The sequence below is a fragment of the Lissotriton vulgaris genome, chromosome 5, assembly GCF_964263255.1.
Source record: "Lissotriton vulgaris chromosome 5, aLisVul1.2, whole genome shotgun sequence".
Lineage (NCBI taxonomy): Eukaryota > Metazoa > Chordata > Amphibia > Caudata > Salamandridae > Lissotriton > Lissotriton vulgaris.
This window is the reverse complement of record NC_141693.1, coordinates 1561164775-1561189968: the sequence shown is the minus strand read 5'-3', so window position 1 is coordinate 1561189968 and position 25194 is coordinate 1561164775. Positions and strand designations below refer to the sequence as shown.

The 25194-nt window shown below is 48.2% G+C and overlaps 1 protein-coding gene across 2 annotated transcripts in view; it reads right to left on the bottom strand.

Moving 5' to 3' along the window:
- Positions 1 to 25194, bottom strand: part of TOX4 (TOX high mobility group box family member 4) — a 352937-nt gene that overhangs the window by 265134 nt on the left and 62609 nt on the right. For both annotated transcript variants that reach the window (XM_086923633.1, XM_086923632.1), the window contains exon 2: positions 25041 to 25109. In XM_086923633.1, coding sequence (XP_086779759.1) covers positions 25041 to 25109 — 69 coding nt within the window. The remainder of the gene's footprint in view (positions 1 to 25040; positions 25110 to 25194) is intronic.

The window sequence follows — 25194 nt, the reverse complement described above, 5'->3', positions numbered from 1 at the left end:
ATGCTGTAGAGGCCGTCAGTGATGCTGTGGAGGCCGTGAGTGGTGCTGTGGTGGTTCTGAGTGGTGCTGTGGTGGTGCTGAGTGGTGCTGTGTGATGCTGTGGTGGTGCTGTGGTGGTGCTGAGTGGTGCTGTGGTGGTGCTGAGTGGTGCTGTGGTGGTGCTGAGTGGTGCTGTGGTGGTGCTGAGTGATGCTGTGGTGGTGCTGAGTGATGCTGTGGTGACGCGGAGTGATGCTGTGGTGGTGCTGAGTGGCGGTGTGGTGGTGCTGAGTGGCGCTGTGGTGGTGCGGAGTGGTGCTGTTGTGGCGCTGAGTGATGCTGTGGTGGTGCTTAGTGGTGCTACTGAGTGATGCTATGGTACTACTGAGTGAATGTGCTTCCCTCCACTCAGTGAGATCTGAGCCCTATTGCCTTTGCCTGTCTCTAAATTGCTGCAATATATCATCGACTTCAAAAGCTTGTATGTTGACTTTTATTGCAGAGCTGCATGCACTGAGCCGCAGCAGACTCTATTGAATAGGTAAGTAAAACTCACGTAGACCAGCAACAGCCTGGCCTGGGTAAATTGGCACGAGGGAAAATTGTTATTATTTTATTTTAACAAAGACATGCCTAAGAAAACAAGCAATATGAACACCAGATTACATCAAATAGTGGATACGAAGAGGCCACTACAAGGTTTTACTCGTGTACTGTCACGCAGTACCCTACAGTCCTTTACGTACTAAAAGAGCGAATGTCTTCGATGTGCTAACCCGCCGCGTGTTGTGCAACCACAGAGACCAATAAGTTATAAGTAAAAATGTCACAGAGGCCCGGAGATCACAACCAATCACTCACAATCGATTGAAAAAATGCTCCGGACACCATTGGCACGCGAGGATAAAAAATATAATTTTTTTTAAAAAGTTCGTACACCCACCACTGTACCATATAATATAACGTTTTGCCAACTTTCATCTGCTCATCACAGTAGTTCGCATAATTCACCATAAGAAAGGAGACGCTTCCTGATAGCCGGTAAAGTTTAATATTACAAACTCGACATTTAAAACCACGGGGAAAAAGTGCAAAGGTACAGAAAATACACTTCTGTTCACGGCTGCCTTTCACAACCAAGTTTACGCGCGAGAAACGTCGCCTAGTGTAAACAATAAGCCGATAACACTTCAGGCTTAGGGTCCTTAAGCATCACCAGCTAAACGTAAACACAAGAGCCACTCTATGCACTGCTAGTGGAATCAGAGGGTGACAACATTGGAGGTCACTGCTACATGCAGCGCTCATGGTTGGTTGGCATGTAGATGCAACAGGCTCGCATTACGGCAGAACAGAGCTATTATGTAACAGAGCTCTTATGTAACTAGCCATTACATCGCCATTCTCTGCTGACAAAACCGATACAAAGACAGCCCTGTAAAAAACAAGTATGGCAAAAGAGGCATGTAGCACTAAAGGGCACATGTATCTTGGTTGTCAGAAACCTTCAATACACTAATTGATGGGCGCAATGATTACTTGTTGCACTGTAATATTAACAAAAATAATAACTTGTGATGTGTATATAATGCGGTCTACCTCACTTACGCCATTTTTTAGCATTGTACATAAAAGTGGGTCCAACTTAATTGACTAACCTCGGAAGGATTGAAGGCGGAGTCTAAATTGCAGGATTCAAACTTCTGACCTATAGATTTGTTGTGAAAAAACATGCAGAGAAGCAACCAAGAAACAGTAATGAGGAAGGTGGTGGGCGGGGGCTGTCGACTGTAACACACAGGCTGTGTGAGGCGGACGAATCAAGTAACAAAAGAGCAGTGAGGGGTATACTGGCGCAAGACGAAACAGTACGTTTTGCAAATACAGCAACTTAAAAACGAACATACTTGCACAATACCAATGTTGTTATAGACACAATGCTATGTTTATGTATGCACAGAGCATGGGAAATCAGTATAGCTAATACAATAAAGAAACATTGTCGAAGAAGCGGAGGTAGGGAATGAGAAAAAGAATGGAGAAGGGCGAGTGGTGGAAAACAACTTGTAGGAGACAAAGGAGCGAAAGCTAGCGCTTATTTTGTAAAAGGCAGAAAAAGCGCTTTGCCACACCAGGTCAAAAAAACGTAAAAACATTGTAATCCCGCAGATGCTTATAAGGATAATCAGAGAGTGTTTAGGTGTAAATAAAAGCACCATAAAATGACATAGTACCTTAACCGAAAGTTGCTAGGAAGCCATCAAGAATTAGGTGAACGACGGAAGCGAGAGTAACACAACTAGGGGGAGGTTGAGCAGGAGGGGGCAACAGACATGGGTGTAGGAGTTGCGGGTGGGGAGGAAGGGAAAATAAGGACACGCTGGAGGAAGCTTGAGGGAAGACGCACAAGAAAAAGAATGGAGAAGGGCGAGTGGTGGAAAATTACCTGTAGGAGACAAAGGGGCAAACGCTAGCGCTTATTTTGTAAAAGGCAGAAAAAGCGCTTTGCCACACCAGGTCACAAAAACGTAAAAACATTGTAATCTCGCAGATGCTTATAAGGAGAATCGGAGTTTGTTTAGGTGTAAATAAAAGCACCATAAAATGACATATGGTACCATAATGCTAGAAATCCATCAAGAATTAGGTGGACGACGGAAGCGAGAGTAGCACAGCTGGGGGGAGTGGGAGAGGGAGGGGGCAACAGACATGGGTGTGGGAGTAGCTGGTGGGGAGGAAGGGAAAATAAGGACACGCTGGAGGAAGCAAGAGGAGCTTGAGGGAAGATGCACTAGAAAAACAAGTCGGATGGGGTGGGGGGCGGCCGAGGGCAGCAACAGCAGGGAAATGCCTGAGGCCGAGCGCATGCTGGGGGAAGCTTCAGATGCCTGTGGGAGGGAGGCTGATGGCTTTGATGTGGACACGCGTTTCACCCCAGTGCACCACACGAACTGTAGGAAATCCGCGATGGTTTCATACCTTGGTTTGGCCTCTATACTCTCGTCCTATTATCCCTTTCGGGATTAATAGGACGACACCTAAAAATTCTACACAATTGTTCACCTTCCGCCTTAAAGAACTACAAGGTCAATGCAAAACATTTAAAAGAATATGGAGGAAGAACTACAGATCAGAAGAACTCATCCTTCCAAACAACTCTCAGGATATACCATAAGCAAATAAAATAGAAAAGAAGACACTTCTCTAATCTTATCAATAAGGCAGCGTCTAATCGGAAAACCATTTTCAACATTGTTAAATCTTTCACGGATCCGATAATTTTAGAACAAGGAATTCCTCAGTCACAGGCACTATGTGAACAGATAGCTGAATTCTTTGAAAATAAAATCACTGATCTAAAAAAAAGACAATGGAAAAGATCCCCTCGTCCACTGATGTAGAAACTTCAGGAAATAGAGGAGAGCTCAGTTGTTTCAAGGAGAAGTCTGGAACAGTCCGGGTAAAGTATCCTCTTTTGCAATTCAGGATCACCTTTCGATCCATGCCCCCCCAAAAATCTTACGTGCATTGGTGGATACCATAAACCCCACCATCAACCAAATAATCAACTCCTCTTTTAAACTAGCAAGAGTATCTGACAACTGGAAAATTGATGCTATTGTCTATCCACAGCTATGGACTAGATGAAACTCAACCATCTCAAGTTTAACAGACAAATAACCGAAATGATGCTGTTCGGAAAATCTGATCTCTTTATGCCCACAGAATATGGCTCCACCGCCGAATACAGCAGATACTGTGAGGAATCTAGAGATCAGGTTCGATCCCACACTATCTTTCCATAAGCAAGCTCTTGTGGTGGCAAGCATGTGTTTTCACAAGATGAAACCTCTTATAAAATTCTTTGATTTACTTCCGGTCACTGCTAGGAAAAACAGTTGCAGCAGCACTAATCCTATCACGTATGGATTACTGTAACAGTCTGCATGCAGGTGCCAAAAAAGCTGCTCTGAAAAGATAACAAGTAGTCCAGAACGCAGCAGCAAGGCTGGTACTCAAACTGCCCAAGGGGTCATCTTCAGCGGCGGCATTCAAAACCCTGAACGGGCTACTTATACATAAAAGGATCCTTTTCAAAATCTTAATGATCATTTTCAAGGTCATCAGGGAAACAGGGCCAAAATACATAAGATCCAGAATCAGACCCTATGTTACCCAACAACTCTTGCGGTCTTCCTTGAAAAAACTTTTAGCATCCCCCTCCCACTTTCATCTGACATCTAGAGGGGGAAAGTCAATGGCTGCCCTGGTCAACCTAAGCCTGGAACAACCTGCCCACTCCGTTAAGATTGGTGCATTCCGAACAAATGTTTTAAAAACTACTAAAAACCTGGATCTTTGCTGCCCCAGAGCATACTGTGTTATCTCTCATCTGATCCGGTTTTCTCCCAATGTGCTCGCTAAGTTTTTCCACCTCAGAGTTCCAAGTCTTTCCACTACGCCAAGTTGCTCCTTGGAGTGAACGTAGTACTTTATAAATCCATTCTTCATCTAGAAACAGAGTGCACAAACCATATGAGTCCGTAGGTACATATTATGTATAGTGTCTTTTTCACTACGACTGTATGCTTAGTTTTAAATATCAGCAATTTTGTTGAATGCCAATAAGTAGCATTTGGTGGGATCAACCTTTCCCATTAATGTTTTTAACTGCCCTGGCCAGGCCTTCATGGTTTGGCTCCAGAAGAAAATTCCCTCATGACCCAACTGCTTTCACATTTGACAAATTCCCCTCAAATTTGATATTGAAAAGGATATCCATACAGAGTTTACATTAATTTGGAAACAACATCTGTTCTGCAAAAGGTCCTGAGGAAGGTGGTTCTGATCCCACCGAAACGCGTCGACCTTGCGTAATAGATCACGTTACAACTTGTGATCCCTCAGACTCAGAATAAATTATGATTGTGTTTAGTATGTGTGAATGTGTATGAGACAATTGTGTGAATGTATTAGGTTTTTTTTTTCTCTGTATGGTATGTGTATTTTTATGTAGTATATATGTCTCTCTTTGTAAAAGGATTTCTAAAAAAGTAATGTACAAAAAACAAAGAAAAGAAAAATAATGTTTTTTATTAGAAAAAGTAAGAAATAAGAAATAAAATGTATAAACTAAAATGAAAAAGAATATGCTGTCACTTAATGTTGTAGTTGCTGATTTAAAATAGTGACTTTGTCAAATGTGAAAGCAGTTGGGTCATGAGGGAATTTTCTTCTGGTGTATTATAGTCTTCCTCTCTTTCCCTGACCCTGAAAGTATATTTAGAGGGGGTCCCATTTTCATGTAGCTTCATGGTTTGGCTCTCCTCTTTTATAGTTTGTCAAAGACCAATCTTTGTTTCATAAAGAAGATAAGGAACCTTTTATGCCAGCAGCAAGTCGGGCCTCAACACTCCCTCTTGGCGAGAACTCTGTTTCCCCCTCCCCGCGCATGCAGACGTCCAGGTTATACTCCCCGCCTACATCGTTTTCCCGTCTGCCTTGTTATAACTTCACAACATGTTCTTGAATTTGTTAGCATTTTAGAGCATTTGTACCAGTGTATTGTAAACGGATGTTCTTGTAATTATTTTGACATGTACCCTAAGGACTTATTTTTAATACAGCTTTGTTCTCCATGTATTTCTTATTTTATTTTTGTGGGGTGTAGCTACTACATTAGAACGCTGAACCATGTTTGGTTCGAGGTTTTTGACCAGACTAATGGATTTAATTAAGTGCCTTTTTAAACCCCTATTCTTTCTCTAATGTACTATACTCCCCCACCCCCCACCCCCCCACCCAGAGTTTGAGTGTCCTTGCTATTCCCTAGTTCGTGGATGTTTAAAGAAGACACTGTTCTTGTTCTGAAATGGCTTGTATCCAAAAAGAGCAGCATTCCGAGTATTTAAAGATGTAGCCCCGACCTGTCCCATTTTCCCACCTTCAGTTCTAACTTAATAATTGTTTGCACTGTGTCCACCCCCTGCTTGTTCCATGTGTTGTTCCTTCTCCACCACAAAAATCTTAGTGTGCGTCTGCGCTTACTTCGGTTTTCTTTCAGTCTTCAGTTTTCCCCTTGCCGAGGACTGAGTGTTACAGCCTAGTTTAACCGTTTTCGCTTCTCAAGATATTTTCACCCCTTTGTGAGTTTTTAAAAATGAAGAGACAATTTCCGTCTTTTAATCCCTATTGTAACGCACGGTGAAGTGCTGGGTCTTGCCTTATGTAAGCCCTCTCCATAGAGGTGACAAGTCAAGACAAGTTGTACAATTTAACCCTTAAAGCAATGAGATCCGTGCTTCGCACAGCTCCTGTGCTGTGCTGCGCTTAGAGGTGTATTTATGATTGGAGGAGGACGAAGACTTCAGAGGGTCGCACCGCTGGCCACATGATGCGGTTCCACCCCAGAAAAGAGCTGGCTTAGCACACCCCATCCCCTCGTCTGAACCTCACAGAGCTCCTGTCCCAGAACTCTGTGTGGAGAGAGTTCTCCAAAGAAGCGAGCCGAGTCCGGCCGAACCCAACCCTACATCACATAGATTCTTGTCTATCCCTCCATTCGGGTGTGTCGCCCCGGGTAATCCGTCGTACCCTTATGCATTAACCTGCTTCGGCATCTAGTACTTTATGCTCAGAGGTTCATCCTGGGTCCTCTAAGCTCGGCAAACTCAGGCGCCCCAGAATCTGCACAAAGACCGGCGGTGAGACACATAGTTCAAGTTCAAGTATAACATTTGTATAGCGCACTACTCACCCAGAGGGTCTCAAGGCGCTTGAGGGAGGGGGGTACTTTACTTAGCGAATAACCAAGTTTTTAGTTGTTTTCTGAAGGAAAGGTGGTTCTGAGTAAGGCGGATGTGGGTGGGGAGAGAATTCCAGGTTTTGGCCGCCAAGTAGGAGAAGGATCTTCCCCTCATGGTGGATCTATGGATGCATGGAATTGCGGCGAGGGCTTGATTGGATGATCGAAGTTGGCGGGTTTGGGGTGTAAAAGGACAGGCGCGTGTTGAGGCAATCGGGTCCTAAGTCGTAGAGGGCTTTGTGTGCGTGGGTGAGGAAACGGAACGTTATTCTCTTGTTGACGAGGAGCCAGTGGAGGTCTTTCAGGTGACCGGAAATGCGAGCTTGGCGGGGGATGTCAAGTATGAGTCTGGCTGAGGCGTTTAGGATGCGTTGGGAGTTTTTTTGTAGTTTGGCTGTGGTTCCGGCGTAAAGGGTGTTTCCGTAGTCCAGTCGGCTTGTATTGTATTGTATTGTATTTTCCGGTTTATATAGCGCCAACTCACCAGCAGGTCTCAAGGCGCTTTTGACCGAAAGGACACAACATCTTACTCAGCAGGATGACCAGAGGGGGAGCACTTAGGCTGAACTCCAAGCCTCTCTGAATAGAACTGTTTTCAGGGACTTCCTGAAGCGAAGGAGGTTTCCTTCTTTACGGAGGGACTCAGGCAGTTTATTCCATATTTTGGGGATCAAAACCGAGAAAGATCTTCCACCTTTTGTAGCGAGTCTATAACGAGGACAAACAAGCAGTTGTGAATCGTAAGACCTAAGACGCCGTTCTGGTTTATATAGCTCCAGTCGTTTTTTTATGTATGACGGAGCTTGTGCATAGATAGCTTTATGGGTTATACAGAGGCTCTTGAATTCAGACCGCTATCTTATAGGCAGCCAGTGGAGGCTCTGTAGCAGTGGTGAGGCATGTGAGCGTCTCGGTAGCCTAAAAATGAGGCGGCCGCATCGTTCAAAGTCACCTGCAATCTGTTAGTTAGTGTTTTCGGAAGGCCTAAATACAGCGCATTTCCGTAGTCCAGCCTGGATATAATGGTCGCGGATACGACCATACGCAGCATGGACCTGGACAAAAGGGGGGCTAGTTTGCACAGCTGTCTAATCAACCCCGTACAGGTGCCAACTACGGAGGCAATCTGGCTTGCCATTGACAGCTCACGATCTATCTTGTGACCAATGCGTGGGTGACCGTCTTTCTTGTTTCGGTGGGGATCCAACGGAAGATTTTTTTGAGCATACGTAGGATGTTGAAGCATGATGATGAGACGGCGTTGACTTGTCTGGTCATCGAAAGGGAGGAGTCCAGGATGAAGCCCAGGTTACGTGCGTGGTCCTTAGGTGTGGGTGTGTTTCCCAGGGCCGGTGGCCACCATGAGTCGTTCCAGGTGGAGGGGGAAGAACCTAAGATGAGGACTTCCGTTTTGTCCGAGTTCAGTTTTAAACAGCTGTTATTCATCCACTCGGCTACTTCTTTCATCCCTTCGTGTATGTTGGTATTTGCGGTGTTTGGGTCTTTGGTGAGGGATAGGATCAGCTGGGTGTCGTCTGCATAGGAGATGATGTTGAGGTTGTGTTGGCGCACGATGGGTGCGAGGGGACTCATGTATACGTTGAAGAGGGAGGGACTGAGTGATGATCCTGGTGGTACGCCGCAGATGACTTCGGTGGCCTCATCTAAAAGGGGGGAGGCGGACTCTCTGGGTTCTTCCGGCAAGGAACGAGATGATCCAGTCCAATGCTTTTCCTTGTATTCCGACGTTGCTGAGGCGTTGTATAAGGGTGCTATGGCAGACTGTGTCGAAGGCTGCGGAGAGGTCAAGTAGGATGAGGGCAGCTGTTTCTCCGTTGTCCAGTAGTGTTCGAATGTCTGTTGCTGCGATGAGGGCGGTCTCGGTGCTGTGTTTGGCTCAGAAGCCGGAATGTGACGAGTCGAGGGATTTGTTGGATTCGAGGAAGGCGGCGAGCTGACTGTTGACTGCTTTCTCAATGACACTGGGCGTGGCTGTCAGCGGACGGACCCTCGCAGATTAGCAACCTCGGAAATGCACCCCCTGAAAGGGATCCTAGCTACCAATCATGTCTTGCTGTGTGATCCTCAGCATATACGGCTGTTCATGTGTTGGGCATTGTCCTGTAAATGGATTCCTTTATTGTTTGGCTCGCATTGATTCGAGTAGCCTGCGAGATCTGCCCACTACTGTGCTTCCTCTGGGGTTTTAGCGTTTATACGCAGAACACTGATCCCAGACTGACAAGCGGTGGGGGACTGGGGGTTTGGCTAAATTTGCTCCGATGTGGACGATTTATAATCCCAAACATTGCCGCTAGTGTAGCTCACACATCACGTGCATGAAATGGCTTTTCTTTTGCCAGCAGAGCTCTCCGTCCTTCCAGAACGAACAGTTTCTTACTGGTCGGTGTAGTTTTGCAACTTGAAGATCGTTCTGGATTCACTATGCTGTGCATTATTCCGCGGTCTAGTGGTTGGGTCCGGAATCGTAGTCTTTTCTTTGTTTTTTTTGTAGCCCAGGTGGGCGTAGACGTCCCACCTTTTGGTGTCCTTCCGTGATGTCGGCACGCTTCCTGCGGAAGCTCCCACCCTTGGGCGCCTTCTTCGGATTCTTTTTTTCTCGTTTTGTGTTTTTGTGAATCCTTGGCAATGTTCAAGTAAGTTACTTAATCCGTTTTGTCATTTAAGGTATCTGTTTCAGTATTGACCTTGTCTTTTACCACCTGATTCTCCAGCCTCATCTTTCTGGCGGAGGTGGGTGGATTCGCTAGTGAATCCAGAAAGATCTTCAAGCTACAAAACTACACCAACAGGTAAGAACTATTCGTTTTGCATCGTGAATCTTTCTGGATTCACTATGCTGTGCATAGACTTTGTAGCGGTTTGTTACTTTAGTGGCGGCTGGGTGGAAGATGAGCGTTGGCTGTTGAATATATGTTGAAGCACTTTTTGTCCTACTTGTGCTTCCTTGTTCATTTGTATATCCACACAGTAGTGCTTAGTGAATGTGTGCACTGAAGCCCATGTTGCGGCCAGACAAATGTCTTGAATAGGTGTGTTAGCCAGGAAGGCTATCGTAACTCCCTTTTTCCTAGTTGAGTGGGCACGCGTGCGCCCCCTCCGCAAGCTTTTGGTCTGCTTGTTTGTGGCAGAATTAAAAACTTTGTGCGATCCATCGTGCGATGGTCCCCTTTGTTACTGGTCAACCCAGGAAACTGCTTGCGAAGGACACAAAGAACTGTTTTAGCTTCCTGTGTTCCTTTGTTCTTTCTATGTAGTGTATTACTGCCCTTCTAGCGTCCAGAGAGAGGAGTGCCCTCTCTGAGCTTGTGGTTGTTTTTTGAAAGAAACTTGGTATTGGAACTGTTTGGTTGATGTGAAACCTCGGCACCACCTTTGGCATGAAGTGTGGGTCTTTTCTCATCATAACCCTATTATTGTGAATCTGGATGTAGGGTTTTTGTAGCGTTAGCGCCTGTAGTTCGCTCACCCTTCGCAGGGAGGTGATAGCCACCAAGAAGGCTGTTTTCATTGTTAGCATTTACAGGGAAGCCTTATGAATCGGTTCAAAAGGCGCCTTCATGAGCTCTGTCAGGACTAGATTAAGGTTCCATGCTGGTGGCGGCATCCTCTTAGGAGACGCAATCCTTTTTGCCCCTTCCATGAATCTCTTTACTATCTGTGATGTAAAGAAACTCTTGCCAGTCTCTCCTCTTGTGTAGGCCACAATTGCTGCCAGGTGTACTCTCAGCTAGGATAAGCTTAGCTTTGCCTTCAGCAGGTGCGTGAGGTACCTTAGCACTGTTGACTCCCTTGTCATCTTTCTGTGTAGGTTCTTCTTGCTGCACCATTGTGTGTACCTTGTCTATTTCGACATATAGCACCTTCGTGTGCTAGGCCTCCTTGCCTCTCGCAGTACCCGCAGGGTGCTCTCTGGTAACCTCAGGTGTGCGAACTCTATGTCTTCATTAGCCATGCTGCTAGGCTGAGGTTCTCTGGTTCTGGGTGTAGTACCTCTCCGTTTTGCATGGACAGTAGGTCTTCTCCCGAACTTGTGGGGCGCACCTTGTGCCAATTCCATTATCTGTGAGTACCATGTCTGCCTGGCCCATTGTGCTGCCACCAGGATCAGAGTCATTTTGCTGGTCCTGCACTTGTTGAGTACTCTGTGTATCAGGGGTATCAGGGAAAAAGCGTAAGCAAATGTCCTAGACCAGCTTATCCATAAGGCATTCCCAAGGGAGCCTTACCCTGGTTGCATGGAGGCGAAGCTGTGGCATTTTGCATTCTGGTGTGTTGCAAATAGGTCTACAGTCGGTGTTCCCCACCTTCTAAATAGCCTTAGCGTTTACTGTGCATTGAGCTCCCACTCGTGGGACGCCGATGTCTGTCTGCTGAGCCAGTCTGCCTCCACATTGTCTTTCCCTGGTAAGTGTATGGCTAGCAGGTCTATCTTTAGTGGGATGGCCCATCTCCATATCTCCTGCGCCAGGTTCGATAGCGGCGGAGATTGCGTTCCTCCCTGCTTGTTGATGTAGAACAGTCGTTGTGTTGTTCGTCTGGATCAACACGCTCTTGCTGTACAATTTTGTCTGGGAGGCTTTCAGGGCGAGGAACACTGTCTTCAGCTCTAGGTAGTTGATGTGTTTGACCGCATCCGCTGGAGTCCACAGACCCCTCACCATAAGCTTGCTCATGTGCACTACCCATCCTTTCTGGGATGCGTCTGTCGTGATGGTCACCGTTGGGGTCGGTGGTGTTAGAGGCTTTCCCTTTGTTACGTTCTACATGTTTCACCACGACATCTCCTCCTGCACTGTGTGCGTAACAACCACTAGATCTTCCCAACTCCCTGTAGCTTGTGACCATTGTTCTTGTAGCCATTCTTGGAATGGTCTCATGTGGAGGTGTACATTTGGTACTAGATGTAGCATGAGGCCATCATGCCCATGACCTTGCTCGCTGTCCTCACTGTCAGAGCACCCCCCTTCTGGTAGAGGCACGCCTCCTTCAGTAGCGCCTGTGTGCAGGTAGGCGTCTTTGAGGTCTATGGTGGCCATGAAATCTCCGTCCCCTATCTGGGGAATGACCTCCTGTAGAGACGTCATTTTGAACTTTTGTGTCTTTATGTATTTGTTCAGGAACCGGAGGTCCAGGATGGGTCTTAGTGTTTCGTCCACTTTTGGTACCAGGAAGTAGGTGGAGTACACTCCCTTGTTCCTTTCTTGTTATGGTACTGGTTCGATGGCCTCCTTTTGGAGCAGTTCCTCCGCCTCCCTTTGAAGCAGTTCCAGTTCTTTTCCTGACTGCGTTCTCTTTTTTGTTCTTTTGTTTGGCGGTGTCCTTTCCAGTTCTATACAGTATCCGAACTGTATGATGTTCAGTATCCACTTGTCTGATGTTATCTTCTTCCACTCTCTGAAGAAGTGACTTAGCCTGCCCCTTACTGGTGTTACATTTTCATGGTATTTGGTCCGTGTAACCCTGTGTTGGTCCTCTTGTGCTCCACCCTGGGAGGCGTTGTGCGGGTGGGCACATACTGTGTGACGGCGTCACAGAGGTAGCCTGATGGCCTCCTCTTTTGTTCTGGCCACGTCCATTTACTCTCCCGCGAAAGGAGTGGCCCCTTTGCTGGTTGTGCCAGGTTTGTTTTTGGTGTCCCTGCTGTGCCTGGTTATCTCCCTGGTTGGACTGCTGGAAGGTCTGGTGCGACGTTCTTGACTGGTTTCCCCCCTTCCGTTCGGTCTCCGTGAAGGGGTACCCCTCTTCATTCCTCTGAACTGCAAGGCCCACATGGACCTTGCAGTGTCTTTTTCCTTTTTGAGCTGGGTGAGTTTGTCATTCACCGGCGCTCCAAATAGGGTATCCCCATTGAATGGGGTGCTAAGAATGTTGTGCTGAACCTCTTGTTTGAAACCCGAGATCCTGAGCCAGGCTTGCCTTCTTTCAGTTATTCCCAACATCATCAGCCTGCTGGATGTGTCTGCTCCATCCAAGGCTGTTTTGAGGCAAGCGTTCTCCACATTCCTCCCCTCCTCCACGAGGTGTGAGGCTCTATGTTGGTACTCTTGTGGGAGGTGCTTCGTCAGCTGACCAATTTGGTCCAGGATTTGGTACTGGTGCCTATTCAATAGGGTGTTTGAGTTCGGCATGCGCCAATGCATTGCTACATTCCTCTCTGTCTTTCTCCCAGTCAGGTCCATCCTCCTGCTTTCCTTGTCTGAAGGTGGCCCTGATGTCGTCGGCACATTTGCCCTTTTCCTTGCGGTCGTCGCAATAATGGAGTCCGCCAGGACTGTCCCTCTGATTTACGGGGGAGGTTTCGTGGAGTGTTTGTATTTCTTCTCCGTCCTCGGCGTAACGGACCTGCATGTTGTCGGTTCCTTCAACGCCTCCTTCCCCTGAGCCATGACACTCATTGGGAGATACTGGCTCCTGGTCTGCGTGGGGAGTAGGGTCTCCAATAGGAAGTCAGATTTTGGTTTCTCTTCGTCAAGTTTGACTCCAAACGCCGTTGCCGTGTTCTTGATCACCATATTGTACGTCCCAATGTCGTCTGGCGGCGAAGGCCTCGAAGGGTACGGGTCTACGCCCTCTTCTGGACTTTCGGTCTCGAGGTCCTGCCATTCCAGGTCCTGCGTCCCCGAGGATGCCGACCAGAGGATCGTCCTCTGGTCGTCGTCACCCTCCTCATCATAGTAGAAGTCTTCAACCTCTTCATGTTCTAGAGTTTTGGGGCTTTTCTGCGGCTCTTCGGCCTCGAAATCCTCTTCCTCTTCTTCTACTTCGACAATAACCGTCGGTGCTTTCGACGGAATCGTGAGCTTTGAGTCGTTCATCGAACTCCTTCTTTATTTGTAGGATGCTATCCATTTAGGCCTCGAGCCGTCTTTTCTTTCTTTCCAGCTTGGGGGCCTGTTCAGCGTCGGACTGTTCTGCTGGTCTTGCCATGTATTTCGGCGCCGACGTCGAAACGGGCCTCATTTCCCTTGTCGACGTCGAGGCGGCCTTTGGGGCCTTCTCTTTCGAAGTCGAACGTTCCTTTTCGGGGACGTGCTTAGACGACCGTGGCTTTTTGCCAGTCTTCGCCACCTGGGAGTCCTTCTCGAAGGATCCGCTGGGCTCTCTCTCCCTGGATGCAGTTTTCAGCGCCAGTGCTTTCTTCGAGGACTTCGACTAAGTTTTTCGAGAGTCTGATTCAGACCTCCGCTGGTCTGTCGGGGCTTTTGGGGTCGACGACTCTCCTACCTCTTTAGAAGTTTTCTTATCGGTCTCCAGGACCGTGTAGCCGTCTTCTTCTCCGGCAACCCAGGTCTCGAAGGGACGGTGGTTGGCCTTTCCCCTGCATGGTGTAGTTGGCCCTTCTCTGTCGCTCTCTGACGCGGAGAGTCTTCGGTGTGAAGGCAGAGCAAGCGTTGCAGTCCTTGCTCTCGTGGTCGACCGGTAAGCAGAGGTTGCAAACCGGGTGCTGGTCCTTCTGCGCGTACTTTTGGTGGCAGAATTTGAAAGGGGCATTGACCATTTCTCGCGCTAGGGAGCCCCCTGTATGCGCATTCTCCGTTGGACGTCGAAGTTCTCCTTTTTTGTTGTCCAGGCTTCTATATGTTCTTCCTCGTCGTCTTCTCAGTCTTTTCCTGCTAAATTCGACTCTTCTGCATCTTTTCCCATCCAAAACTCTGGAGCCTCTCGGGAACGATCCAGACCCAACGGCGGAAAAAAGAATCTGAAGATGGCGCCCAAGGGTGAGAGCTTCCGCAGGAAGCGTGCCGACGTCACGGAAGGACACCAAAAGGTGGGACGTCGACGCCCACCTGGGCTACAAAACAAACAACAAAAAAAAGAAGAAAAGGCTATGATTCTGGACCCAACCACTAGACCGCGGAATGCACAGCATAGTGAATCCATAAAGATTCACGCTGCAAAACAGACCACCAGGTTGATTTAACCCCCATAACCCCACCCCCAAACCCCTTGCTATCTTTTCAGATTGGTTCCAAACCATCCAACCTTCCCCCCTCCCCGGCCAGGGCCTTTAAACCCAACAAGCAGAGCATTCCTAATTCCTAGCCCTCCCCCCACAAAAGAATTCCATGGAGGGCCCCAGGCTGTGAGAGTCCAGCAGTGGGGCCGGAAGATGGAGGAGGAGGACGTGTGTGCCAGCAGCGAGCACCAAGCAGAGCAGTGTCTCGTATTTATTTTATTTTTTTTAAAAGGTATCTTTAGAAAATATTTTTTCTCCTACCTTGCTAAGGTTCGGAAAAGCTAATTAAATAGCTGAAGTACTTTCACTCTTTTAGCAAGGCTTACCTTTGAGTGGGACTTTGGACAGCTGTTGAACGGGTTTTGGCACTTTCCAGACCGCTCTAATTTTGCCCGATGGGGACTTTAAATTGCGCCTAAAGAACGGCTCTACAGCAGCCCCTCTTTCCCCACTGCTTCTAGTGTAGTAACCCATCTAACGAAAGGTCTATGGTCCGTCAGTTGACAACTCTAGATTTAAAGCATCACTGTTAAATACCAGCTAGGTTAACGCAGGTTTTTCATTTGCTCTTCAGTATCTGTTACTCCTCTGCATGCTCCAACCGATTTGTGTGTGTGTGTGGCTCTGTGCGTGTGTGTGGCTCTGTGCGTGTGTGTGGCTCTGTGCGTGTGTGTGGCTCTGTGCGTGTGTGTGGCTCTGTGCGTGTGTGTGGCTCTGTGCGTGTGTGTGGCTCTGTGCGTGTGTCAAGTCAAGTCAGGAGATTTATATAGCGCGCTACATACCCAGAGGGTCTCAAGGCGCTTGAAGAAGGGTGGGGGAATTACTTCTCGAATATCCATGTTTTAAGTTGCTTTCTGAATGCTAGGTGGTTCTGAGTAAGGCGAAGGTGAGTGGGAAGTGAGTTCCAGGTTTTAGCTGCCAGGTAGGAGAAGGATCTCCCTCCCATGGTGGTTTTGTTGATGCGAGGTACAGTGGCAAGGGCTTGGTTTGAGGATCGTAGCTGGCGGGAGGGGGTTTAGAAGGACAGTCGTGTGTTGAGGCATTCGGGTCCAATTTCGTAAAGTGCTTTGTGTGCGTGGGTTAGGAGACGGAAAGTAATCCTCTTATTGATGGGGAGCCAGTGGAGGTTTTTCAGGTGCCCAGAGATGTGTTCTTTACGCGGGATGTCTAATATGAGCCTGGCTGAAGCGTTCTGGATGCGTTGGAGTTTTTTCTGGAGTTTTGCGGTGATACCGGCGTATAGGGTGTTTCCGTAGTCCAGGCGGCTCGTGACCAGTGCGTGGGTGACTGTTTTTCTAGTTTCGGTGGGGATCCAACGAAATGTTTTTTTGAGCAAACGAAGAATGTTGAAGCAAGACGAAGAAACGGTGTTGACTTGTCTGTTCATCGAGAGTGAGGAATCTAGGATGACTCCCAGGTTCCGTGCGTGGTCCGTCGGGATGGGTGCTTTTCCAAGGGCCTCCGGCCACCAAGAGTCATCCCAGGCGGAGGGGGAGGTGCCTAGGATGAGGACTTCTGTTTTGTCTGAGTTCAGTTTCAGACGGCTGTGCTTCATCCATTCTGCTACTTCTTTCATTCCTTCATGCAGGTTGGTTTTGGCAGTGTTAGGGTCTCTGGTGAGAGATAGGATCAGTTGAGTGTCATCGGCGTAGGAGATGATGTTGAGGTTGTGTTGGCGTGTGATGGTCGCGAGGGGGCTCATGTATACGTTGAAGAGGGTGGGGCTGAGTTAAGATCCTTGTGGTACGCCGCAGATGACTTCAGAGGCCTCTGACTTGAATGGTGGAAGGCGGACTCTCTGGGTTCTTCCGGTGAGGAACGAGGTGATCCATTCCAGTGCTTTTCCTTTGATTCCGATGTTTCTGAGGCGCTGTAGAAGGGTGCTATGACAGACTGTGTCGAAGGCTGCGGAGAGGTCGAGGAGGATGAGGGCGACTGTGTCTCCATTGTCCAGTAGAGTTCGAATGTCGTCTGTTGCTGCGATGAGGGCGGTTTCAGTGCTGTGTTTGGCTCGGAAGCCGGATTGTGAAGAGTCGAGGGATTTGTTGGTTTCGAGGAAGGCGGCGAGCTGGTTGTTGACCGCTTTCTCGATGACTTTGGCCGGGAATGGAAGGAGCGAGATAGGGCGGTAGTTTTTGAGTTCGGTGGGGTCAGCTGTGGGTTTTTTCAGAAGGGCGCTGAGTTCTGCGTGTTTCCAACTTTCCGGGAAGGTTGCGGAGTTGAGGGAGCAATTGATGACGTCTCGGAGGTGTGGTGCTATAATGGAGTCTGCTTTGTTAAAGATGTGGTGAGGGCATGGGTCTGTGGGGGATCCTGAGTGGATAGAGTTCATCAGACGGATGGTGTCTTCAGTGGAGATAGGGTTCCAGTCATTGAGGGTGTTCAAGGGGGGTGGGGGTCCTGCAGAGGGTTGGGTGGGTTGGTCTTCGGGTCGGTTGTCGAAGCTGTTGTGGATGTCTGCAATTTTGTTGTGGAAGAATGAGGCTAGGGAGTTGCAGAGGGCTTGAGAGGGGGTGATGTCGTTAGAGTTGGCTGAGGGGTTGGTAAATTCCTTGACGATGTTGAATAATTCCTTGCTGTTGTAGGCGTTGCTATCTAGTCGGTCCTTGAAAGCGGCTTTCTTGGCATTCCGGATCAGTTGGTGGTGTATGCGGGTGGCGTTTTTGAAGGCGTCTTTGGTGCTGGTGTTTGGGTCTTTTTTCCAGGCCTTCTCAAGGGAGCGACAAAGTTTCTTGGATTTCTTAAGATCATCGTTGAACCAGGAGGCCTTCTTGCTGCCTAGTTTGATTTGTCGTTTTTTCAGTGGTGCTAGGATGTCGGCACTGTTGGATAACCATTGGGTGAAGTTAGTGGCTGCTTGGTCGGGGTTTGAGGAGTGGGCGGGGGCGTATTGAAGAAGCGATGAGGAGATCTGGTCGATGGTGACTTTGTTCCAGTTTCTTCGCAGAGTGGGTTGGGGATGGTTGTTGAATGTGGACTTGTTGTAGGTAAAGTGAACGCAGCTGTGGTCAGTCCAGAGGAGAGCTGTGGTGTGGCTGAAGGAGACATGTTTGTGTGGCTCTGTGTGCGTGTGTGTGGCTCTGTGTGCGTGTGTGTGGCTCTGTGTGCGTGTGTGTGGCTCTGTGTGCGTGTGTGTGGCTCTGTGTGCGTGTGTGTGGCTCTGTGCATTTGTGTGTGGCTCTGTGCATTTGTGTGTGGCTCTGTGCGTGTGTGTGTGGCTCTGTGGCTCTGTGTGCGTGTGTGTGGCTCTGTGCATTTGTGTGTGGCTCTGTGCGTTTGTGTGTGGCTCTGTGCGTTTGTGTGTGGCTCTGTGCGTTTGTGTGTGGCTCTGTGCGTTTGTGTGTGGCTCTGTGCGTGTGTGTGGCTCTGTGCGTGTGTGTGTGGCTCTGTGCGTGTGTGTGTGGCTCTGTGCGTGTGTGTGTGGCTCTGTGCGTGTGTGTGTGGCTCTGTGCGTGTGTGTGTGTGTGGCTCTGTGCGTGTGTGTGTGGCTCTGTGCGTGTGTGTGTGTGTGGCTCTCTGCGTGTGTGTGGCTCTCTGCGTGTGTGTGGCTCTCTGCGTGTGTGTGGCTCTCTGCGTGTGTGTGGCTCTCTGCGTGTGTGTGGCTCTCTGCGTGTGTGTGGCTCTCTGCGTGTGTGTGGCTCTCTGCGTGTGTGGTGTGTGTGGCTCTCTGCGTGTGTGTGGCTCTCTGCGTGTGTGTGGCTCTCTGCGTGTGTGTGGCTCTCTGCGTGTGTGTGGCTCTCTGCGTGTGTGTGGCTCTCTGCGTGTGTGTGGCTCTGTGCGTGTGTGTGTGTGTGGCTCTGTGTGTGTGTGTGTGTGTGTGTGTGGCTCTCTGTGTGTGTGCGTGTGGCTCTCTGTGCGTGTGGCTCTCTGTGTGTGTGCGTGTGGCTCTCTGTGTGTGTGCGTGTGGCTCTCTGTGTGCGTGTGGCTCTCTGTGTGCGTGTGGCTCTCTGTGTGCGTGTGGCTTTGTGTGCGTGTGGCTGTGTGCGTGTGGCTCTGTGTGTGCGTGTGGCTCTGTGTGTGCGTGTGGCTCTGTGTGTGCGTGTGGCTCTGTGTGTGTGTGTGGCTGTGTGTGCGCGTGTGGCTGTGTGTGCACGTGTGGCTGTGTGTGTGTGAGGCTCTCTGTGTGTGTGGGGTTCTCTGTGTGTGGGGTTGTGTGTGTGGGGGGGTTCTGTGTGTATGGGGTTCTGTGTTCTGTGTGTATGGGGTTCTGTGTGTATGGGGTTCTGTGTGTGTGGGGTTCTGTGTGTGTGGGGTTCTGTGTGTGGGTGTAACATGGGAAGACCGCTTCCCCAGCGGACCAGGGACTCTGTAACCACTTTAGGGGACTCATGCCGTGGCCCCCCCCCCCACTCTAGTCTTCACAGCATAATGACTGGGCGTACTCCGGAGGGCAGCATTGTTCACGGGAAGAGGAGGATGATGGCAGTCCCTTTAACTGGCAGGATCTCGGAGAGTGGGCGGAGCAACAACGACGTCAAGAGCAGCGATCGAGGGCGAACAGGTGTGCTTGTTCACCGGAGGCGTAGGAGGAGATTGGAGAGCGGAGTCGAGTGAGGAGTTGGCGGAGGAGACAGCAGTTGGAGAGTCGGAAGAGCGGGGAGAGACCGAAATACCATCTACGGCAGAGAGGAGGAAGAAGCAAGACCCGTTGGCGGCGCGGGAGCCAGGAGGCCATCAGCAACACGAGCCGCCCAGCCGCACGCCTGGAGGTGTGTCGCTCACCCAGGTACGGGGCGTATAGCAGGCTGGGTGGGGAGAAAGGGTGGTTCTGTGACATGACCTGGTACCCTTTGTATTTCCGCGATAGTTTGTCCCTTTCCTGCATCTTCTCACCTCCCCTCCCCTCCCCTCCCCCCCTCCCAACGAGGCCGTAGTGATTTCACAGGTGGTGCTCCCTCACTCCCTTTCATGTTTGAAAGAGTTAACCAAAAGGACTGACACGTGTCCTTTCTTTTGCACGCCTCGAGTTTGCAATACAGCACCACGGAGCCTTCTGCGCACAACACCTGGAGAAGTCCCGGACCGACTCAGAGGGAGGAGGAAAGAGTCAGGAGGAGGAGGAGGAGGCAGACAGAACGAAGCCGGTCCCCAAGAAGAACTCCCTTACGAAAGACTGATTATTTGTGGTCACAAATAAACACCAATATAACTAAGACTCGTATCTTGCCCTTTACTGCCACACCCGCTGCAGTGGGGTTCTGTGTGTGTGGGGTTCTGTGTGTGTGTGGGGTTCTGTGTGTTTGTGTGGGGGGCGGTGTGTGTGTGTGGGGGGCGGTGTGTGGGGGGCTCTGTGTGTGGGGGGGATTCTGTGTGTGGGGGGGATTCTGTGTGTGGGGGGATTCTGTGTGTGGGGGGGATTCTGTGTGTGGGGGGGCTGTGTGTGTGGGGGGCTCTGTGTGTGTGAGTGGGTGGCCCTGTGTGTGTGAGTGGGTGGGGCTGTGTGTGTGTGTGTGGGGCTGTGTGTGTGTGGGGCTGTGTGTGTGTGTGGGGGGCTGTGTGTGTGTGGGGGGCTGTGTGTGTGTGTGGGGGGGCTGTGTGTGTGTGTGGGGGGGCTGTGTGTGTGTGTGGGGGGCTGTGTGTGGGGGGGCTGTGTGTGTGTGTGGGGGGGGCTCTGTGTGTGTGGGGGGCTCTGTGTGTGTGGGGGGCTCTGTGTGTGTGGGGGGGGCTCTGTGTGTGTGGGGGGGCTCTGTGTGTGTGGGGGGGCTCTGTGTGTGTGGGGGGGCTCTGTGTGTGTGGGGGGCTCTGTGTGTGGGGGGGCTCTGTGTGTGGGGGGGCTCTGTGTGTGTGGGGGGGGCTCTGTGTGTGTGGGGGGGGCTCTGTGTGTGGGGGGGGCTCTGTGTGTGTGTGTGTGTGGGGCTGTGTGTGTGTGGCTGTCATGAGGCACGGTCGCACGGTGCTCATGTTGAGCTGAGCTCGTCATGTCACGCGCGGGGCTAATTCCCCCACTGTGCTTAGCGTTCCGATAAACAGGCATGGTCATGACGAGCTCAGCTCGTCACGAGCACAGCTCCACCATGCAGCATGACGAGCTGAGCTGGTCACAAGCACAGTGACGCTGCGCGCGCCCCCCTTCCACCCCCCCTTTGCCCAGCATCGCGGGGGAATGAGCCCTGCGGCGAAGGTGTTAAACATAATCAATAAATAAGTTGTTATGTTGATTCGAAAATTGTTACACATTGAAGTAATTTCTTTCACATATTAATATCGATACTGTTCAAGGACTAATTTGGTTTGTGCACTATGTTTCTAGATAGCCTCTGGTTCACTGGATTCTTTTTCAGACCGGGCACTTCAAACGAAGGACAGAGACTCAGCAAAATACAAATAACCAGAAGCCTACCCTGAAGGTTGTGAGAATTATATATTACACCAATCTAAGACACGCTAACGTGCTCTAATGAATTAATCGACAAATGAGGACTAAAGTCCATTAAGGACCCTGAACTACAAACATTTCCGAATATATAAAGAAAAGCCTATTTAAAGAATTGAAAGGACCCGACTTTATACGAGAACGGGATCCCCCAGACTTGCAGATCCTGCAGGTACTAACATAAGGACAAACAACAAAATAAGGATTTGGAACATCTGCACTTGAATGTGCTTCTGGAAAAAATGTGTATAAGATTAAATAACTATTTTCCCTATACTCTAATTGGATATTTCGCCGAAATCAAAGGCTTGGGCGAACTTCCCAATGGAACAAAAGAAAGTCTATAGCAAAGAAATTTGATAACATACTCTCTATAAATCCTGAGTCAGTACAAAATAGATAAAGTTGAGACGGCCCCTGACGAAGGCACCCCAGCCGAAACGCATGTAGCTTTCATCTACCGCCAGCCTTCCCTTTGTCCATGAACTATCTGGATCTTTCTTCTGTACACAAAAATGCATTGAAACAAATTGTGTAATCAGCTACATAAACCAAAAGTATTGCCTTCTCTTGAATATATAACTATGTTGTATTTTCCTTGTATGTATTGATGATTTTATCTATCACAAATTGAAAATAACATTTTGATACTCAGATACAAGAAACAAAATAAAAACCAGCATTGGCATTGCCAATAGGTCTCGCTTTTGGGACCTTATAAGTATTTAGTTATGCAGCACAATATCGTTGGTGCAACAACATCAACTGTTGCATGGCTAAACACTGATAGGTTTAGCCATGCAACAGCTGATGTTGCACAAAGGATATTGTGCTGCAAAACTAAATACTTATAAGGTCACAAACGCGAGACCTATTGGCTATGCCAATGCTTGTTCTTGCCACTGTGGGTGGGACGTCGGCTCCTCACCGGGTGATCCTGTGTCATGCGAGTTGGCAGGTATGCATCATACTAGTCTAAAAAGTACTGCAAAAGAACCAACTTTCATATTCCTCGGATCGCGGTTTGGTTAACCAAACTTCGTAGCCTGGTTTGTCTGAAACCCTTACAATCTTTTTATGACTTTCCCTTTCCGCTTATACAAAGCAAGAAAAAATAAATCAAAACTGCTAAAGTAATTTGGATTTAAATGCATTGGTTTACTCTTACAGCCTTCTAAAATTGTATTTATGTTTCTGTTTTAAAGACAAAGCATATGCGCATTAAGTTGGAGAGACAGGATGGGAAAGGAGAGATTTCTTGTTCATGCAAAGGTTGAGATGTCGTCCGCCATGTTAGCTTTGCAGCACGCTCCTCTTTCCGAGGACTTCACTTCCTGGTATGTGAAATATTCGCAGAGGATGGGCTGAGAGCAAAGAGGAACCTTGATATTTAGGTAGGGTCGAAGCACATCTTTATCCGGAGAGATTTTGTTACACTGCTAACACAGATGGGAAAGTGGGCTTCTTTGTTGCTTGCTGAAAAAGTTCAGTCTACACTGACAAAACATCTTTTTAATCCTTTCACCAAGCAATAGAGGAGTATGTTTAGGGCAGAAGGCAGTGTGACATTTTTTGAGAACGAAATGCTATACACAGTAGGGCAGAGGAACAATGTCGGAACAAACCACTGAAAACAGAGGTCACAAAAAGTAACGCAAGCTCCCATTCAGAAAACAGAGAAAGTAGAAATGCAGGCAGTTTGTGAATTGTGCCATTCTGTGCTCGAGTAATGATGTTCTCCGAATTCAAAGGCATTTACACAAAAATCTGGTGCAGGTTACACATTTCATTGCTTTGCACACCTAGAGTTATGATACTTCTGTAAAATGAATACGTGCTCCATTTCTCAGTCACTACACAATTTGTACATTATGCAAGCAGTGGATTTTAATGTACCGCCAACATGAACAAGCATTTGCCGCGCGGCCGCAAAAGTAACGGCTGTGCGGCCATTAAAGCGAAAGTGATCGCGGGGGAAGCACGCGAGTGGTGCGCGCGCAGCAGTATTCAGGCCATATGGCGCCTCTGCTCAAGCACGCGCCCGTGCACATGCCGTGCAAGCAGTAGCCGGCGGTAGCATTTTTTTTAAGCCCTTCTTACTTAAGGTCTGACCAGACCACCGCAAGCGCTGGGTTAGGCGAGACCTAATAAAAAGACTTGATAAAAAATAATTTACATGTTGTTATGGTCATTAATTTACTATAATGCACAATGTTTTTCATATAACTATTACTATGTTTTCATGGAATTTGGAATTTTTTGACTATTGTACACTTGTTTCTAGCCTCTTCTTTCCCCCTTCACTGGATTCTTTCAACAGCTGTGCTGTGCCACCATGCCCAGACCTACAAATGGCATACGTATTCATAAAACAAAAATTGGTCTTTTGACGGGCTGTACAATAGCAAAGCCAAACCATGAAAGCACAGCAAGGGCAGTTAAAAACATTAATAGGAAAGTGAGATCCTACCAAATACTACTTAATGGACTTGCACAACATTCCTGATATTAAAAACGAAATATACAGTGGTAGTGAAAAGACACCACACATAATGCATACAATGCCAATGTTAACCCCTTAAGCGCTGCCGTCGGCCGCCCGCAACGCTACTTCCCCAGTGCTGCGCACGACCGTTGGCCGACGGGCCAGCGCTCGTTATTCGAACGTTCAGCACTGGGTGCTGAACGTTCGACGCAGCTACGGTGTTAATATTAGTGAATGCAATGTACGCCATGATATATGCGAGCATAAGAACGTCAATACCAGTAAATGCAATGTCAAAGTACGCCATAATCAAAGTATGCATAACAATGTAAATACTAGTAAAAACTATATTGTTGGGACGCTATGACACATGTACGCATAATAATGAGGTCTTTAAATATGATACCAATGACCACCATGTTATTTGTACACGCAATAAACTTTTATCATTGCTGTCAAATTCACCAGAGATGATCAACCCAGATTGAGATAAGTGGTCAGACATGCCCTGCGACCCAAGCCTACCGATAGATAGGTCACAAGTGGGGTTACACTTAGCCCAAAGACAAAAGCACCAAAAGGGTATCGATCCCACAGGCAGGCACACCACAAACCAGTCCAGGGAGATTGGCCCTAATAAAACACATTTGGCCAAAGACATGTGTACAAAAAAAACTTAAAGTCAGATGACACATAGTTAGGAACACTCAGTCAATTAGAACATAGCATGCATACCACATGCAGTAATCATGCGCTCCCCATGCCGGACATCTGGACACATACACACTGGCCCACACTAGCTCTCCACGAGGTTAAGAGCCACCTGTGTCCCCCTTATCAGATGGTAGTATTTATGGCTCATGACTAGGCCCAGATCCACATGCTTTACAAGAATGTGCCATTGGTTTATTGTACCTCATGAACTTTATATATTACCGACCAAAACTTCTGTACATTGAAACTGTCTTCAGAAACGACTGTTGAGGCTCCCCCGGCTACTGCGTTTAATTAAACCAACTTGTTATTGTTTTGCCAGACGCGTCTATTCATTTTTCAAGGTAAATTCATATTCGAGCAACATAAATAATTAGAAATTAATATTAACACTAAGGTTTCAGAAATAAGACAATCTAGTGTCAGCAGGGAAATAAAAAGAATAATTGTCTAAAGATTGGACCCAGTATTAGGATCTTGGGCAAGAGCCACACCCAAGCTTCACAAGGACAATAAACAGAGACCATACTTTAAAAATAACAGGACACAGCAGATATCTACAACATAACCCAGTTGGTTTCAACTGTATGTAATAAACAGGGAAAGAGTAAACTAACAGAACGAATAATGCTACATCGGTCTTTGAAGAGGACATAGTACAGAGTTACCATTTCTATGGAAGGCACCCTAGAAGCTCACTTACCTCTGCTCCTGTTAAGAAAGGATGTCCTGACTCAGTTATGGTCAAAAAGCTGTCATTTTCCCCAGGAAACTAAAAATAAAAGTTGAAAAAGAATTAGTGGGTATGGACAGGTCAACAGCAGAGATCAAGCTCTACATATAAAAGCTATTCTGAC